Source organism: Dipodomys spectabilis, unplaced genomic scaffold (assembly GCF_019054845.1).
Source record: "Dipodomys spectabilis isolate Male_0828 unplaced genomic scaffold, ASM1905484v1 ptg000319l, whole genome shotgun sequence".
Taxonomy (NCBI): domain Eukaryota; kingdom Metazoa; phylum Chordata; class Mammalia; order Rodentia; family Heteromyidae; genus Dipodomys; species Dipodomys spectabilis.
The window spans coordinates 2,381,192-2,397,866 of NW_024870996.1; the positions used below are offsets into that span (position 1 = coordinate 2,381,192).

Consider the following 16,675-nt stretch of genomic DNA (forward strand, 5'->3'; position numbering starts at 1 on the left):
AATGACTTATTGTGGCTATATAAGCCATAGTAAGTTTACAGATGTGTGGGCAGGACAATTTACACAGAACCAGTAGTTGGTGTGTAGATAAAAATTGCGACATATCCGTTCACCTTAGTGCTCTACTGAATACTCACACATTTCTATTATACTGAATTGGAGTACAACAATTCATACCAAAAAGAAATGGGACATAGTCTTCCGGGTTCAAGCCGGAAGTCAGCACTTGCGTTGTCATATGCGGAAGTATGGCTGAATTCTATCAGTTGGTAAAACGGAAGTGAGATTGAGGAACTACATCACAATAGCGTTGGCCCCATGTAGAGAAGTCATTATAGAGAAGTAGCTGTTGCTGTGGAAAACCTACTACTGGGACATCGTCTGACCTGGGGAGATAGACATCCTGATTGGTTTGGTGAATCCAGTTAACTGAAGGAGACAGGTAACAGTCCCTAGATTTCTTTTCCGACTTCTATGACATAGACATGTAAATCATCTTTTTGTTTGTGACTGAGACATTTCTCGCTGACATCCCAAATGTAGTTCTTATAGATTTCTCCAACTAGGCAGTATTATTTCATTGGTAAAATAATGAAAATTCTTTACTTCCTTAGACTTAAGAAAACACATGTTTCCATTTTGGGGTATTTAAATTTTACTTTTATTACTGTCACTTTTATGTGTTAGTCATAGTGTAATGTCTTCTGGCTCTGCTTCACGGCTACTATACACTGTACTACTAAAATTTACTACCTATTGAATGACAGCACCCATCTCAAACTTTGACTCTTACTAGTCTCAATTATTCCTTTACTTTGTGATGCATATATTCTCTAAGAATCAGTTACCTGAATAATACTCCATACTGATCTTATAATCTGAATAGGAATCACGATATATCTATGAAAAAGGAAAATCCTCCTTCAGACAAGTGCTTATTTTCAATAGGTATTAGATGGTTGTAAAATGGAATTTGGAATTTGTTAATTCAGACACCAATAACTTAGAAAACCGTTTCCTCATTTGCGTAAAAGTTGTCATGATGCATTATCCTCTGTTTTTGTATGTTGAAGAAAAATGTATGAAAAATATGAAATTAATTTTGACTTCAAAGGTTATACATTTCTATAGCTTATTATAAGTGACCATAATTTGTGAAGTAAACAGTTATCAATATACTTCAATACAAGTGTTTCTAGCAAAAAAAAGTATTAGAGATGAATAGGTTTTACCCAGCTGTTTTTCATATCAACGGCAAAATCACAACATTTAAGACATGTGGTTTTGGAGTATTTAGTCTTGTTTTCTCTCAGAGAATTGTTTTTTTTTATCCGCAGGAGTTGCTTATATATATCTGTCTGTCACAATGGAAAAAGGTAAACATGTTTAAGCATTTGTTTTGAAAATTATTTTAAATGGTCTAGTTCATGCTATTTTTTTTTCTTGTTTGGAATCACAGAAAGTATATTGACAGGAACTGAGAGAATAGGATAGTAGGATTCGTCATGATATGAATCTGAAACTTTAGACATTTTGATAATTATAACTTTGACTTTTGATGTTCTAGATTGAAAGGTGAAAAAGAAAATAAATTATGGGCACATTCTAGATTGAAATTTAAGAAAGTAATTAAATCAAGGGCGCTCAATGGATGTTTGCTTTCAGAAGATAAAACATGCTAAGAGCTCCATTTGACTCAAATTAATATTTTTTCAACTAGAATAAATATTTTTCATAATAAAAATTAAGAACTAACTAATAGGAACTGAGAATACATCAGAAGTTAAATTCCAGAGTAATACTCTTTGTCATATTTTGAATCTATATTCCCCAAATTAGGATTCCTGAGTTAAGGTATAGTTAATAATGGAAGCAACATTGAAGGCTTGTATGTTCCCCAATATATTGATTTTCCCGAGGTATTTGTTCTCTTTCAGAGGAATCTGTGGATCCTGAGAGGTTGTTGCAGTGTCCCTATGATAAAAATCACAAAATCAGATCATGCAGGTTCCCATACCATCTTGTGAAATGCAAAGAGGTAATGTTTCACTGGAACATGTTGGTATTACATAATTTCTTTAGTTCATGGATAAATTGGAGTATTGTTTTTATAATAAATTGTAGGAAATATATGTGAAAATGTGAGAGAATGTAGGCATAAATACCATAGTGAGATTTTTGTATTTCTTCTGAAATCTCTGCAGCATGTAATGGAAAGTAAGACAATCCTAATCCAATTTATTTCTAGAGACATATTTCTAGATCTCTATTCAAAGCAGAACAAAGGCAAAATGTTTTGTGTCGGTAATTATGTCTAACTCTGTGTGCCATATTTCTTTTTTTCTGTCTTTTTGTGAAAATAACATACAGAGAACTTTACATACCTCACAAATATTAGAGGTGGTTTCGTTTTCCTCCCCATTGCCTAATGTACAAAATGTAAATTAAGTTATTCTTAAACTATTTTCTTAAAACAACCACTGTATTTTATGGTCTAGAATTCAGTTTGAGTACTTGACTTTTCATGCCATGTTTATAACCATAAAATGGGAGATGCATTGTGTCTATTTTCTATATTGAAGGTATTTATTACAAACTTGCTCTTATTTTCATCAAAAATAACACAATATTTGAAGGTTCACTGAACTGTGGGTAGAAAATTACTTTTTTTCTTCATGTAGCACTGCTACAATAAGTTTCAGAGTTTAGGAAATTCATAGTTTCTGCTATTTTGTTTGTAAAGAAGACACATGTTATGACCCTCCATTTTGGATATTTTCAAATATGTTTTCAATCACCCTATCTATGCATTTGTAAATTTTTTAATAAATAACCCATATTTGAGTAAACATAGGCCAAAATTGAGCACTTATGTGCATTTCTAAAGTTCCATATAGAATTTATGGGTGTCTTGGCCCTATTTCCTCATTAAAGAAATAATATCAACCTGAGAGTTTGATATCACTGTATCATTTTTTTAATGCCAGTCCATGCAGGAGAGTCATAAACCTTCTTATCTCCCCTATCAAATGAGAATAGAAGAAGTTCTATGAAAATTGTAGAAGTCTAGCCCTTTGCAAACAGATGCACTACTTTTTTTTTTAACCTTCCCCTCCCCAAATTAGATAAATATATACACAATGCAGTGCACTAGAATCAAATACAGTGAAAACAGGGGTTCTACCATGGGGAGGAACACACCAAAGGGAAAAATATCAAAGAGTTCATTAAAAATATGTTAAAAAAAATACCAAGAAGGGAAAAATAACCACTTCTATACCTATCTTATTTGATTTATCATCTTTTTTTAAATAAGTTTTTATTGTGAAAATAATTTACAGAGTCGTCACAGTTACAGGAGTAAGATAATGAGTATTTTTCTTATCAAACATTGTTGCCTCCTTCGATGAGTTTCCACTGCCATCACTTCCCCCATCTCCAGAATTACGTTTACCCCCCTCCCACCCTGCTTAAATGATAAAGTTCATTTTTGACATAGCATATTTTAAATAAATTTTTACTGTGAAAATACTGTACAGAGGGGTTACAATTAATGAGTGCATTTCTTATCTAAAATTGTTTCCTCCTCCTTTATTTTTCTGCTACTATCCTCTCCCTCCCAACTCGTCAACTACATCCCCTCAGTCCCATCTCCACCTCTGCCAAAATTGTAAAGTTTGCATTTCAAAATAACGTCCTGTACATCTGATTGTGGCAATAGGTCAAGTTATATAAACATTTTGTTATTTCTCTAACCCCACTGAAATTAAACCAACATTCAATACAGTGAACACAGGGATTATACCATGGGGGAGGGACATACAAAACAACAAAAAAAAGCACATGGTCTCTTTTAAATAGGCTAGAAACAATACCAAGGAGGAAAATTAAAAACCTTTGTCCCTAACCTTGGGTCCATTTCGCTTAATATCAACTTATCTGATCTTTGCTGCTTATCGCAGATATATACTAATAATTGCATATTGAGGAAACTATGGGGCCTATGTTTATTTGGGCCTGGCTTACTTCACTTAATATTTTTTCCAAGTCTTTCCATTTCCTAACAAATGGCACAACGTACTTCTTTCTGACCTTCATTCCAACCTCTCAACTATATTCTAACCCTGCCTGAACCCTCTCTTTAATTGCAGAGTTCATTTTTTATAAGCCTCTGTACATCACTTTTGAACATTTCTGCTTATCCTAAATGTACACTAGTTTTTTCCAAATAAGGGAAACAATGGACCTATATTTCTTTGAGCCTGGCTTACTTCAATTAATGTAATTTTTTCTGAGTCTTTCCATTTCCAACAAATTGAGCAATATCATTCTATCTGATAGAGGCATAGAATTCCATTTTGCATGTATTTACACATTTACTTAATCCACTCATCTACTGGGGGGCTTCTGGGTTGGTTCCATATCTTAGCTATGACAAATAATGGTGGTATTTTTAGTATGGTCTTGTATTCATTTGGGTAAATGAGCAAAAGAGGGATTGTTTGATCATAGAGAAGCTCAATGTGCAGTCTTTTGATGAACCTCCATACTGTTTGGGATAAGGGTTGACCCATTGTAACAATGAAATTTACAAGGCACCATGTTGAAAATGAACTTTACAACTTTAGCTGTGTGGGTGAGGGGTAGAGGAGAGGAGTTGGAGAGAGGAGGAGGGAAGAGATCTTAGGGGAAAAAAAGAGGAGGGAGTAACAATGCTCCATAGGAATTGTACTCATTACATTATTCATATAGCTGTAATCCCTCTGTACAGTATATTTACAATAAAAAATATGTATTAAAAAAAGAATGTACTAGCACAGTACCTATAGCATGGTGTCAAGCCTATGGTAGATATCCTGAACAAAGTAATCTAAAAAGTGAAAATTTGAAAATGTTTCTTCATATTTGAACTTTTGTTATACAGAATCATCCTGACATTGCTGCCAAATTGGCTACTTGTCCCTTTAATGCTCGTCACCTGGTTCCACGAGATCAACTCACTGAACATATTGCAACTTGTATGGACAAAACTTCCCTTGAAGATGATGTAGGTAAGCTTGATAATTAAAATACAATCCAAATCAGTGTAGGCCCTTTGCACCTGCATCCTATTGTGATGCTAGTTTTCTCTTTGTTTGTAGATAACATCATATGGAATGAGAAACAATCCAAGACTTCTGAAAATACATGGCAATGTGTGTCCTCTGAGGAAGACTGGGATAAAGGTAAAAAGCTTGTTGAACTTCCTGCATTTTCCATTATTTACTCTCAACTTACTTTGTACTGTTGTATCATTTCTTCCTTTAGTAGTGAAATTAAAAATTCTTTGTTCAATTTTGATTGTCTTGTATGCTAATATCAATAACATATATGAAAATATGCAGTCTTAACTGATTAAAAACCATGTCAAACATTTAAATGATATGTTGTTGCACATGGGTAAGAATTCATACATTTCAATCTTTATTATCCAGCTAAAAGTTTCTTGGGAGTCTCTTAGGGACAACAACCTTGTTCTTCTTCTTTATTAATGTATAATGTTAGAGGCAATCTATTCTAGCACCTCAGTCAATTATGTAATTCTCCCTTTCGCAGAATCCTTGGAAGATCCTAGCCCAAGTTTTGTTTGGGGCACAATCAAATCATCTGGCAACAACAGGTAAAGAAAATGGTTTTCTTCTGATGTACTATTGTCTTTTAAAATTCAAAGTAAAGAAATAGGGTAAATGAATAAAAAACTTGCTCTTCTATATAACCACATATTTTGCTCACTACAAAGGAAGTTTTGGATTGCTCTCTGAACTGGTGAACCTGTGATAGGTGGCAAAATCAAATACAATTTCACTAGGACTGATGCAAAATGCAATCACCCAAATACTTCAAATCAGATTACCTTATCTGAATATTCTTCTCATTCTCTTATAATAAATTTAAATCAGGGAAGCCATAGATAACAGTATTATGTTGGGCCAATCTTTTTATAACCAATTTCATGTTTCCAGGATTCACTCATCACATCAATTATGATAGTGTAAATGGCAGTATCTTCAATTGGTAATTGATAAAATTACAGACTTATGGGTGGGTTACTATGTCTTCCTTCTGAAATTCATTAATGAACATTATAAGAATGGCTATCTGATTTAAATTTTCTCCATAAATTAGTATAAGATATTTGAGGGATTCTTGAGATGATTTACAATTTTCACTTTACAAAGATACATATTAATAAAATGTATTTAGAGCTATTTTTAACAGCAATACATACATGGATTTCAAATTTCACATTGCTGTTTAATGTATAAATACACATTAGATATGGTATAGATTGGAAATTCAAAATTAGAGATATAACTACCAAAGTTCTGCTATCTCAGGGAGTATTTATGAGATTGTTTAAAGAATTTTAATTACTAGAATGAACTTGTCCTTCTAGAGTCACAAAATAGGTTATATTCTTGATTTTATGGAATTTGAACACATCAAGTCTCTCTGACATGGTAAGATGGCAAATAGAGGAAAAAGTGAACAGTAATTGGGTTTTCTTGGAATTCTTCATAAGCATTTATTTAATTTGGAATCATGTCATTTGTCTTGCTTGCCAATATGAGACCTCTTCCTTTTTGTGAGACAATATATTCTAGATGTATTGATAATGTTAAGAATTTTCATCTCTGATCAGTCTAGAAAAAAAAAAAAACAACAATGTCTGGGAAGGTGGCTCAGTGGTAGAGAGCTTGCCTTGCATGCATGAGGCCTGGTTTTGATTCCCCAGCACCACATAAGCAAAAGGGAAAAAAGCAAGAAGTGATGCTGTGGCTCAAGTGGTAGAGTGCTAGCTTTAGGCGGAAAAGTTGAGGGACATCGTCCAGGCCCAGAATTCAGGCCCCATGACTGGACCTCCCCCAAAAAGCTTATTCAACATAAGACCAAGGTGAATTTTTGTGAGCCTGACCTCACAGTCAGGCCTCATATATTCTTCCTGTGAAATGGTATTAAGAATACTAATTATTTGTATTCAAATATCTGTTGTATGTCAAACATATTACAATATTAGGTGAAGGATGCATTGGCAGTTTATATAGTGAAAAAAGTGCTGAGTAGGAATAATAGTAATAGATAAATTCACCCTTGCATCTGATGACAATTTGCTAATTCATAAAGATTATAGCAGTGACTAAAAATCCTGTTTACAAACTGAGCAGATCAATGAGTATTTGATCAACCCAATACATTTATTCTTGGGGTTAAGGAGTTTCTCATCCTCTGTCACGCAGAGGAAAATGAAAATGTCGTGGAAAACAATTTTTGGGGTAGCAAACCATTCTTGAGGCAGGCCAGGTGATAATGTTAATTCTAGCATCACACATGTTTGACCCATAAGGATCTAATAATAGATTAATGAAGGATATTTTGCAGATTCATTTCTGGGAATTAATCCCCTCAAAATAGAATACTATAGAATGTATTCTACTTAAGGAAAACTATGGTTACTCGTAGACAAGTAGTGTGCATAAATGTTGGGAACAGACAAGCTCAAAAATCATCAGCACACTCTGGATAACAGAGAAAAACAGCCTGGTACAGGTTGCTTAGGGACCTGTAGGAGGCTGAGATCTGAGGATCAGTTCTCAGGAATATTTGTCACACTCTCATCACCAATTAACCACCTCAAAACTGGAAGCGTCTCTGTAGCTCAAGTGGTAAAACAGTAGAGCTCTAAGGAGCTCAGGAACCTTGCCCAAGCCTAAAGTTCAAGCCCAATGACTAGCAAGAACAATAACCAAACATAGGAATGTAATGCAATATTCATCAACAATGCCCCATACTCACTGGTATTTCCAAAAACTCTGAATTTTTTCCTTTGGAGCTAGTTAGATTTTATTCATTCCCTATGTATAATATCATTTATTAATCCTCTGAATTTCAGAGAGTAATGTTTGATGAGACAGTGGTATTTACTTACTTCATTGGTTCGTAGAACACTTAATATGTTCTAGTGGGATTACTAATTCTGTTCCCTTATGCTAATATGTCTTGCTTATGGAATCATAATTTTTCCAGCATCTAAAATGTAGATAATACTAAAGAACCTGTAAATTCTTGAATCTGTGAGTGTAGAACACCATGCTACTTGTTGATGTAGCTCTTCAAGATTTATCCAACCGCAGCTTTGCTATTATATATCTGTGTGTGTGTAGGTGTGTGTGTAGGTGTGTGTGTGTGTGTGTGTGTGTGTGTGTGAGCTGTGTTTGTGATCAGATATGTCTGTTACCTGTCCATTTATGGGTGGAAATTTTGTGATGTTTGTGAAATGGTGTGCATTTTTTCCTACTCTGTTTCAATACCCATAAGTAGATGCTGCACACATTATTATGATTTCTTGGAATTGTAAAGTGAGGGTATTTTTTCTGCCTTCACTTTTTGATTTTACTTAAATACAGGTTATAATGGATTTTTTCATGTGTCTTTTTTGTCAATGAGTATTGAATCTTTGCTTGGTCCATTGATATTCAAGCTTCTTACTTGGATCAAGCTGGGCTTGATCCAAGTGATTTTTTCAAAATGTTGGTATGTCTCTGGCATATAATTCTCATAACCATACATATTTGAGAAAGCAGTGTTAATGTAGGAATGTTACCCTAAGTTAATGGAAATTTTCTATGTTCATTTCAAAGTCCAATATTTCTGAGAGTCCAATATTACTGAGAGGTGACATGCATATGTGTCTTAAAGGTTAACTATTTTTCTGAACTGCTGAATATATTTAGCTGATACAACATCACAATGTACTTATGACTTCACAATAGAATTTGTTTTGTACACAAATAAGAATGGAAAAGCCGTTTATTAGTTTGAGCCATGGAATATTTCTTGTAATTGTACCTGAAAGTATTTGCATGGTATCCCTTCATATTTTACTTGCCCCCATAAAGCATGTATCCATTGGTAGGATATATCTCATAAAACAATCACTCCTTGTGATTTCTTTTTATGCATCCGTTCACAAATATTGAAATGGAGTGTTGGCTTAAGTTTATTGCAATAACATTATATAGTAAAACCACTCTGGATTTTCTTTTCTGTACAACCACGCCAAGTATTTCTTCCTATTTTCCTGGATGCATGATACATCCATGAATATATTGCAAAGGACCTAGTCAGAAACTGTGTCAAGGCCTGGCTGAGCCTGAATGGGTGATATTAGAGTAAATTTTGAAGAAATGTAAAATAATCGTTGAATTAATAGATTGAGTAGGTTCACACTTCAAATGTTCAATGAAGTTTGAATGTGTTGAGGCAGAGAGTGTCCAAGTGTCATTATTTGTTAGATTTGTATACAACGATCAAATTTAAATGGGAAGAGAACTGGAAGTAAACATGAAATTTTTTGGAAATAACTGATGATGTGCTCTCATTAGTTTTTGAATATCTCTCAAACTGCTAGTTTAGTTCTTGTTCATATGCAGAATACAGAAATAAATATTCTAGTGTTTTCCATAGAAAGTAAAATAATATTTTTTGTATTTCTTTGCAGGAAACATTCTATGAACAAGCCATGAGATCAAATTATTTCTCATTGTTTCATCTACATCTTACATTCATTAATATATTGTTGATGCTCACTCAAACAAGTGAATTCGTTTTAATTTCTACTTCCTTTTCAAACCCTATTCACATTTACCTTGAATTCAGAAGAAAATCCGGGTGTTTATGTCCTCATTGGAAATCACCATTTCACTATCCACATAGACGTGGCTAAGTTGGAATATAGAAACTTCAATAATCAATTCAAAAATCTACATTTGTTTCCCAATAGAGAACAAATCATACTTCATTATTTATTCTCCTTCAGTGTGCCTGTGAATATCATCTTCCATTTCATATATTGATATAATTGCAGAGCCCAATAAATACATAACAAAACTGTAATGATATTAGACCTCTTATACAAATCTTACACCAATTATATATTCCCATATAGAAAAGCCATTAAAATTTCACAGGGATTTTTCAACCAAATTCTGAAGTATATTTCTTACTATACAAGCTTCTCATGCATCTCAATGATTTCCATGTATAATCTCATCTAAACAAGATTCTAGGAGTTCTTTCCCAAACATGTGGCGGAAAAAACCAGGTTAATGTATGTATACACAAAATAACATGAAAATCTTATTCTGTTGAGGGGGCAAATTGCAATTTGTGAGGATAGCATGATTGTGTGCTAAAAATGCAATATTTTTAGGGCAAGAGGATTCTAAAATGTTCCAAGAAAGAGTGGACTGTTATCTGTAGAGTATCAAAAGCACTTTTTTGGAACCATCTTCAATGACTATTTTCATATTCAATTTGTGTGTAATTTCCCCACATATATATGCCCCCACATATTTATAGTTGATTTGGCACTGTAGCCCAAAACATTCCTGATGCAAAAGGGAATAATTTTTGAAGCATATTTTAGGAAGATCCACTTTGTGAAAATGGTTGGTAGGACTCCTATGCTATAAATAGAGTTGAATCTTTTGCATACAGATGAGGAAGTTAAATAGGTGAGAATGTGGCTCATATTTATTGTTGGTGTTGAAATGGGAGACTTTTTGATTATGGGCTTTTTTCTGCACCTAGTGTATAATTGCAAATATTTCTTAGTTTTCTTTCAGAAATTGTGAGCAGGAAGGAATTCATCATTAATTTGTGAAGGACAGCTTGGAACTTTTAGACTCAGGGAAACCTGAGCCTTTTCCAGTAGGGATATGAAGGGAACAGATTTATCAACACATGTCTGTGTACAGACTGAAAACCAATCTACATACAAATCCGTGTGTAAACTTATGAAAATTAAAATAAATGTATGTATCAATACTCTTCTTTTTCATTAAACTAACGGTCAGTGTTATGTACAGAGTTATTATAAGTATGTATGTGACACAGTGAATAGTTTTCTTGTTACATGTTACATTATCCCCCATTTTTCTTACACTTTATTCTGCTTCAAAACTCCTGCTGCCCCTGTTGTAAATGCCATTTCCAACATATTGTCTTGTGAGGAATTTTATGGCACTGGTTCACCCATTGTCCTCTATCTCAAATGTTTTTGATTCCTCTTCTTTGCCTGATTCAGATTAAAGTTTACAGTCCACAGGCTATGAAATCAAATATAGTGACAAGAATGGAGAAACACTATGAAAAATAAAGGAAAAATAGCAAGGAAAAAGGAAGAGTTTTTCATAGTTTTTTTTTTTTAAAGTTTGTCACCAACCATTATAGACCTCATGTTTTTTGAAGTTGAATTTTCTTACCCTAAACTTTTGTTCATATATATATAGCAATTAAGCTCTTGCAATCCTCTTTGGCTGAAACTGGACATATACCAATTAAGACAAAAAAATAAAAAAGAACATAGGGCATCTATATGTTAAATGCCCCTTCTAAAGAAAAGCTTATGACTCTTCATTAGGTAAGTTTAAGTAGAAGCATGGTAAACGCAGTAAAATGGAAAAGCAATATTCAATAAATTGTGTTGTAATACTCATTAACTTCCTATAGATGCTTAAAGTTAGATTATACATCACCATGTCAAACCAATTTCCTAATGAATCAGACCTCGAGGTTAAACACAATACTCAGAATGGAAGAAATAGAGAAATACTAGGTCTCATAGACATTTTGAAACTTTCTCATTAGAGATGCACAAATACATCAAGTCAAAGAAACGTTGGACCAGCTCTATTGCTTGAACCTTCACAGGTTCTTTATAGCAAAGGACATAACTAAATAGGTAAATAAACAGCCAAAAACTGGGAGAAGTTCTTCACTAGCCAAGAAAGACAATAGAGTCTTAGAGCTGAAATATAAGCAAAATTCAGCAAGTCAAATTCCCCCTAAAAGACAAACCTGAACAATAACCCCACTCTATGAAAAGAAGTCTAAATATTTAAAGAGAGACTTCACTGAGGGCAAATTGAGAATAGCCAAAGGACATATGAAGAAATGCTCAATGTCTCTGACAATGAAATGAGGCCGAATAAAGTCAATACTTACATTCCACCACATTCCATTAGAATGTCAAATTTATGTTCATTCCATAGGGAAAACCAGGGACCACTCCAGATGCCTGAGAGTAGATTAATGGATCACAAAATGTGCGGTATCAACACAATGGAATTCTATTTGCCATTAGAAATAATGACATAGAGCCATTGGTAATGAGATTGAAAAAGTTAAATATATAACATGAATAAATGGGCCCAGACCCAAATAAACATAGGCTTCATGGTTTCCTTTATTTCTAAAAACTGGTATTTGTCCATTTTAGTCCTAGAAGAGGATCACAATAGCTTAATAGTAATGTACATATGACCATAGAATATTAGGCTAAACAAAATAAGCTCTGAAATAAAAAATCATTTGGTTTTCTTGATTTTTAATAGTATACTGTGTGAAGGTATTTCTCTTTACTTGCCTTCTTCTTTTATTTTCCTATGTTTTGTACAATGTTGTCACTGTATTTGATTTTGGTACACACTGTATTCCATGTAAGTTAATGAGAATTAGGTACGGGAAGGGCAACAACAAAATCAGACAAAGGATAATGGGCAAACCATACAAGAACAATCACAACAAAACTACATGTTAGTAATAAACATTACACCTGGTGGGAGAGGATAGAGATTTTAGGTAAAAAAAAAAAAAAAAAAAAAAACAATAAAAGTGAACAATGGGTAAAAACATATGACGAGAAAAGTAGTCATTCATTGCTTACGTATGTAATTCAAATTCCTCTGTACATCACCTTGACAATATTCCTTTAGAAAGAAGAGTATTGTTACATACACTCTTCTCAATTCTCATAGGTTTACATATAGATTCTTAAGTCAATGTGTTTGTATTACATATACATACACATGAAAATTGTTCTGATTTCTTGAGGTTCCTAAGAATGCACAGGTTTCCCTGGGTCACCAAGTTTCAAGCCAATATTGACAAATTAATGTTGAAATAATTTTTGGTCAAATATTTATATAGGAATCTAAATAGTCATTTGAAATTGCAAACCAGGGGATCCTGATGCTCAAATATGCTCCAAAGCAGAAACCTTACATTTTCACACCTATCATATATGTAAGCAAGACTGTCCCAAGTAAAATTTCATCTGTAGTCAAATACTTCAATTCTTTTGATTACATAGAAATCTAACCAGTAATAAATATTTTTTGGCAAGGGAGATCTTCCTAAAATATACTTGAAAATTTATTCCTTTTGGCCATAAGAACGTTGTGGATCAAGAATGCCAAATGAACTAAAATATGGTGGATGTGGGGTCCTTAAATATGACAGCAATTTATACACAAGTAGAAAACAAATATTCATTAGATTTGGCTTCATAAACTGATCTTGAATTACAATCCAAACTTACAGATTAATCTTTCCAGAATATTTTAGTAATGTAGCTAAAAATTTCTCAAACGATGCACAAATTCTTCTCTGATACATCACAAATTCTCTGTACAAAATATGGTACCTTCAAAGAGTGCACATTGTCCCCCAAAACTAATAAATGTCGATTATTTATACTCTTGCAAAAATCTATTTTTCCCTTTCACAGACTATGGGAAGAAGTCACATTTCTTCTGCAGAATAGATGACACATGAAAAATATTGTCATGATTTAGAGTCTTGTGTCTTGAGAAATACGTTGCAAAATTAGGTGATTTAAAAAATCTGTAAAATTTTCCTACCCATTCTTCTTTTTGGAACACATAAATTAATGGGAAATTTGTATTAGTAACCACATATTATTTTATTTATATTATAATTATATATTATAATCATAATATACATTATAAATATAATATGATATTATATTTATTAATATATTTTTCTTCTATTTTTAATCATATTCTACATTATTAATTAGTGAAATGGAACATATTATTCCCAGACAAACGTTCCTATTGTGAGAGGTGAACCTACATTTAGAACTTAGGAAACAGTCCTTTCGTCGGATTTCTTTCTTCACCCAATATCCTAGGCATTCTAAGTAATGGACACTTGGTTAAATCCAAGGTGTCCCTGAAAGACTCGCTTTGGGCTTGTATGCACTTCAATCCCACATTTTGTTTGATTGAATATTCTTCAATTATGCACAATTATTCATTGTGTAAAATAGTCAAGATTCTTGAGGCCCTCTAAGATCAAAAAAAGCTGATTCTTTTTATATCTCCCTTGACAATTCCCAGTAACTCATGTCCCTGTCATTGCAACACAAAATAATCCTATAACTTTTGCATTGATTCCAATGCAATTCAATGTTCGCCTCTCAATATTCCCAAAAATTACTTTGAACATTTGTAAATATCTACTGTCAGTAAGACATTCATGGAAGACTCTTGATAGTATATAACACATTATTAAGAACCAAGGTATATGTAGGAAAAGGCCATTAATATCACACATTCTCCCTCACATGCAAACCACTTTGTAATGAGATTGAGTTGATTTTAATGGAAAATTTTGAATTGATAGATTCGGAACTTGGCAAAGCTCTCTATACATTTCCTGCAAAAATGTCATATCATCATACGGCAGGGAGCAATTTGAAACACTTCTGTCAAACATTGTGCTTTTTAGTCCTTCAATGTTACACAGAAATATTGCAAATTCTTCTCTTCTGGCTTTATTTTTATTTGTCTGTCTTGGAGTTTGTACTGTAAGCGTGGGCTTTGTCTCTGCATACTTTAGCTCAAGGCTTGAGCTTTGCCCCTTGAGAAAGTTCGCCACTTTCAATTTTCTGATGGTAATTTGGAGTAAAATATCTCATGGACTTTCCTGTCTGTGCTGTCTTTGAACCTTATCCTCATATCTCACCTTCCTGAGTACTTACTATTATAGGTTTTTGCCAATGTCGCTCAGCTGTTCTTACTCTTATCTAATAAAATATCAAAGTAGCAACTTAAAAATTATCCACAGGTATTTAAACAGCATCGACAAAATTTCACAGCATTTCTGAAGAGAAAATTTGCAATGAAGTGTTCCAATTCACTTTATTTTGCTTCCTCTAGAGGAAACCCAGATATTAATGGAGAAGGAAAAGAAAATTATCAGACATGTAGATCTAAAATCACTAACCACATTTACAAATCACTGAAGATATTGTAGGAAAAATAATCTTTCATTTGGACAGAATTCATTTAAGTGAGAAAGGGGTGAAGAGGTGGAGGAAGAGGTGAAGGAGTAGGTCAGGTAGAAGAAGCCTTGGAGGAGATGGAGGAGGGGGGGGGTAAAGAGGTTGAAAGGGTTGAAGAAGAGGAGGAGGAGAAGTAGGGAAAGAAGAGAGGAGGAAGAGGAAGAGATGACTGCATCATCATTTTTGGTATTTGTCACTGTTTGGGCCCCATCCCCTCTGTTTGGTTTCTTTTCTGGGTTGCAGAGGATGGAGTAGATTGCGGAGCCCTTGTCCACTCTCCCGTCTTGACCACCAGAGAGCAGAATTCATACTTTGGGACTATGTTACAGGAAAACTCCACTTGCTGGTGCCACTGATGGACTGAAACTTGCAATGGTTTTGGGATTTTGCTTCTGTTTCTTTTTGTTTTTGCTGCCAATGTCTTTATACCATCCCTTCAAGCATGGCAGTATATCTAAAGGAGAAAACATTTTCCTGCAGAAAAAACTTACCTAAAAGTAAAGCTACATATAAAAGTGAAAGCAGGTTGGATCGAGGCAAGCACTTCTACCACTGAGCCACATTCCCAGTCCATACACTGTTCTTTAAAATTAATTTTCTATGGTCATTTTCAAAGAAATTCATTAATTTGTATTAACTCAATAATTTATACATAGTTGTGTATTTATTCATTCATTTATTTAATCTATGTTGAGACAATTCTAGGAGCCCGATTAAGTGAAATCAACATGATGTTTTACTTTTCAGCGAGGAATACTTCTGTCTCATTGAGGATGTTATGGAATCTCCTGCTCTTAATACTTGAATCTCACTTGGGAAAAGGGTAAAAGCCATTTAAAAGAAAGATGGGGCTAGGAAGATGGCTCAGTGGTAGAGTGCTTGCCTTGCATGCCGGAGGCCGTGGGTTCCATTCCTGACCACCACATAAGCAAAAAGACAAAAGCCGGATGTAGCGCTGTGGCTCAAGTGGTAGAGTGCTAGTCTTGAGCTGAAGAGCTGAAAGACAGGGCCCAGGCTCCGAGTTCAGGCCCCACGACTGGACCAAAAAAAAAAAATAAATAAAAGAAAGATGACTATGGGATGGTGCTAGAGCTTACTTCCTCTCATGTCCAAAAATGGAAACAGAGAGCTCATACTCCAGAATTCCAAGTTAGTGCTTAGAACTGTACTGAGTGGTGCCACTCAGTATAGGACCACTGAAGTATTAATGTGGCTCCTGTTATATGTATGCATGTGTATTTTCATGGTGAGACTGTTCTAGGAACCCAATTGAGCTAGATGTACATGTGTATGTGTTTGTTACACAAAATGCATTCTTCTTTTAAAAATAGGATTAAAAATCACTTGTTTGTTAATTTGTGGACCCCAGCTTGCAAAGACACACTGCATATTAAAAGATTCCTAATCCAACATTATTGTCTTATGACTCTAATCCTAACTGTTCAGGACCCTGATTTATGAGAGTGAAGGTTGGAGGCTGGCCTG

At 34.0% G+C, this 16,675-nt stretch overlaps 1 protein-coding gene across 1 annotated transcript; it reads left to right on the forward strand.

Annotated features, from left to right (window-relative positions):
- The first annotated feature begins 1,366 nt into the window (after positions 1 to 1,366).
- LOC122127998 (gametocyte-specific factor 1-like) lies at positions 1,367 to 15,995 on the forward strand. Its single transcript, XM_042702302.1, has 6 exons — positions 1,367 to 1,376; positions 1,938 to 2,038; positions 4,925 to 5,051; positions 5,596 to 5,631; positions 6,003 to 6,054; positions 15,938 to 15,995. Exons 1-6 carry the CDS (start codon positions 1,367 to 1,369, stop codon positions 15,993 to 15,995), a joined length of 384 nt encoding a protein of 127 aa, XP_042558236.1.
- The last annotated feature ends 680 nt before the right edge of the window (positions 15,996 to 16,675 follow it).

Coding starts and splice junctions, on each gene's coding strand:
- LOC122127998 (XM_042702302.1), top strand. Junction 2,039..4,924: donor ATCTTGTGAAATGCAAAGAG/GTAATGTTTCAC, acceptor TTTGTTATACAG/AATCATCCTGACATTGCTGC. Junction 6,055..15,937: donor AATGGCAGTATCTTCAATTG/GTAATTGATAAA, acceptor TTTACTTTTCAG/CGAGGAATACTTCTGTCTCA.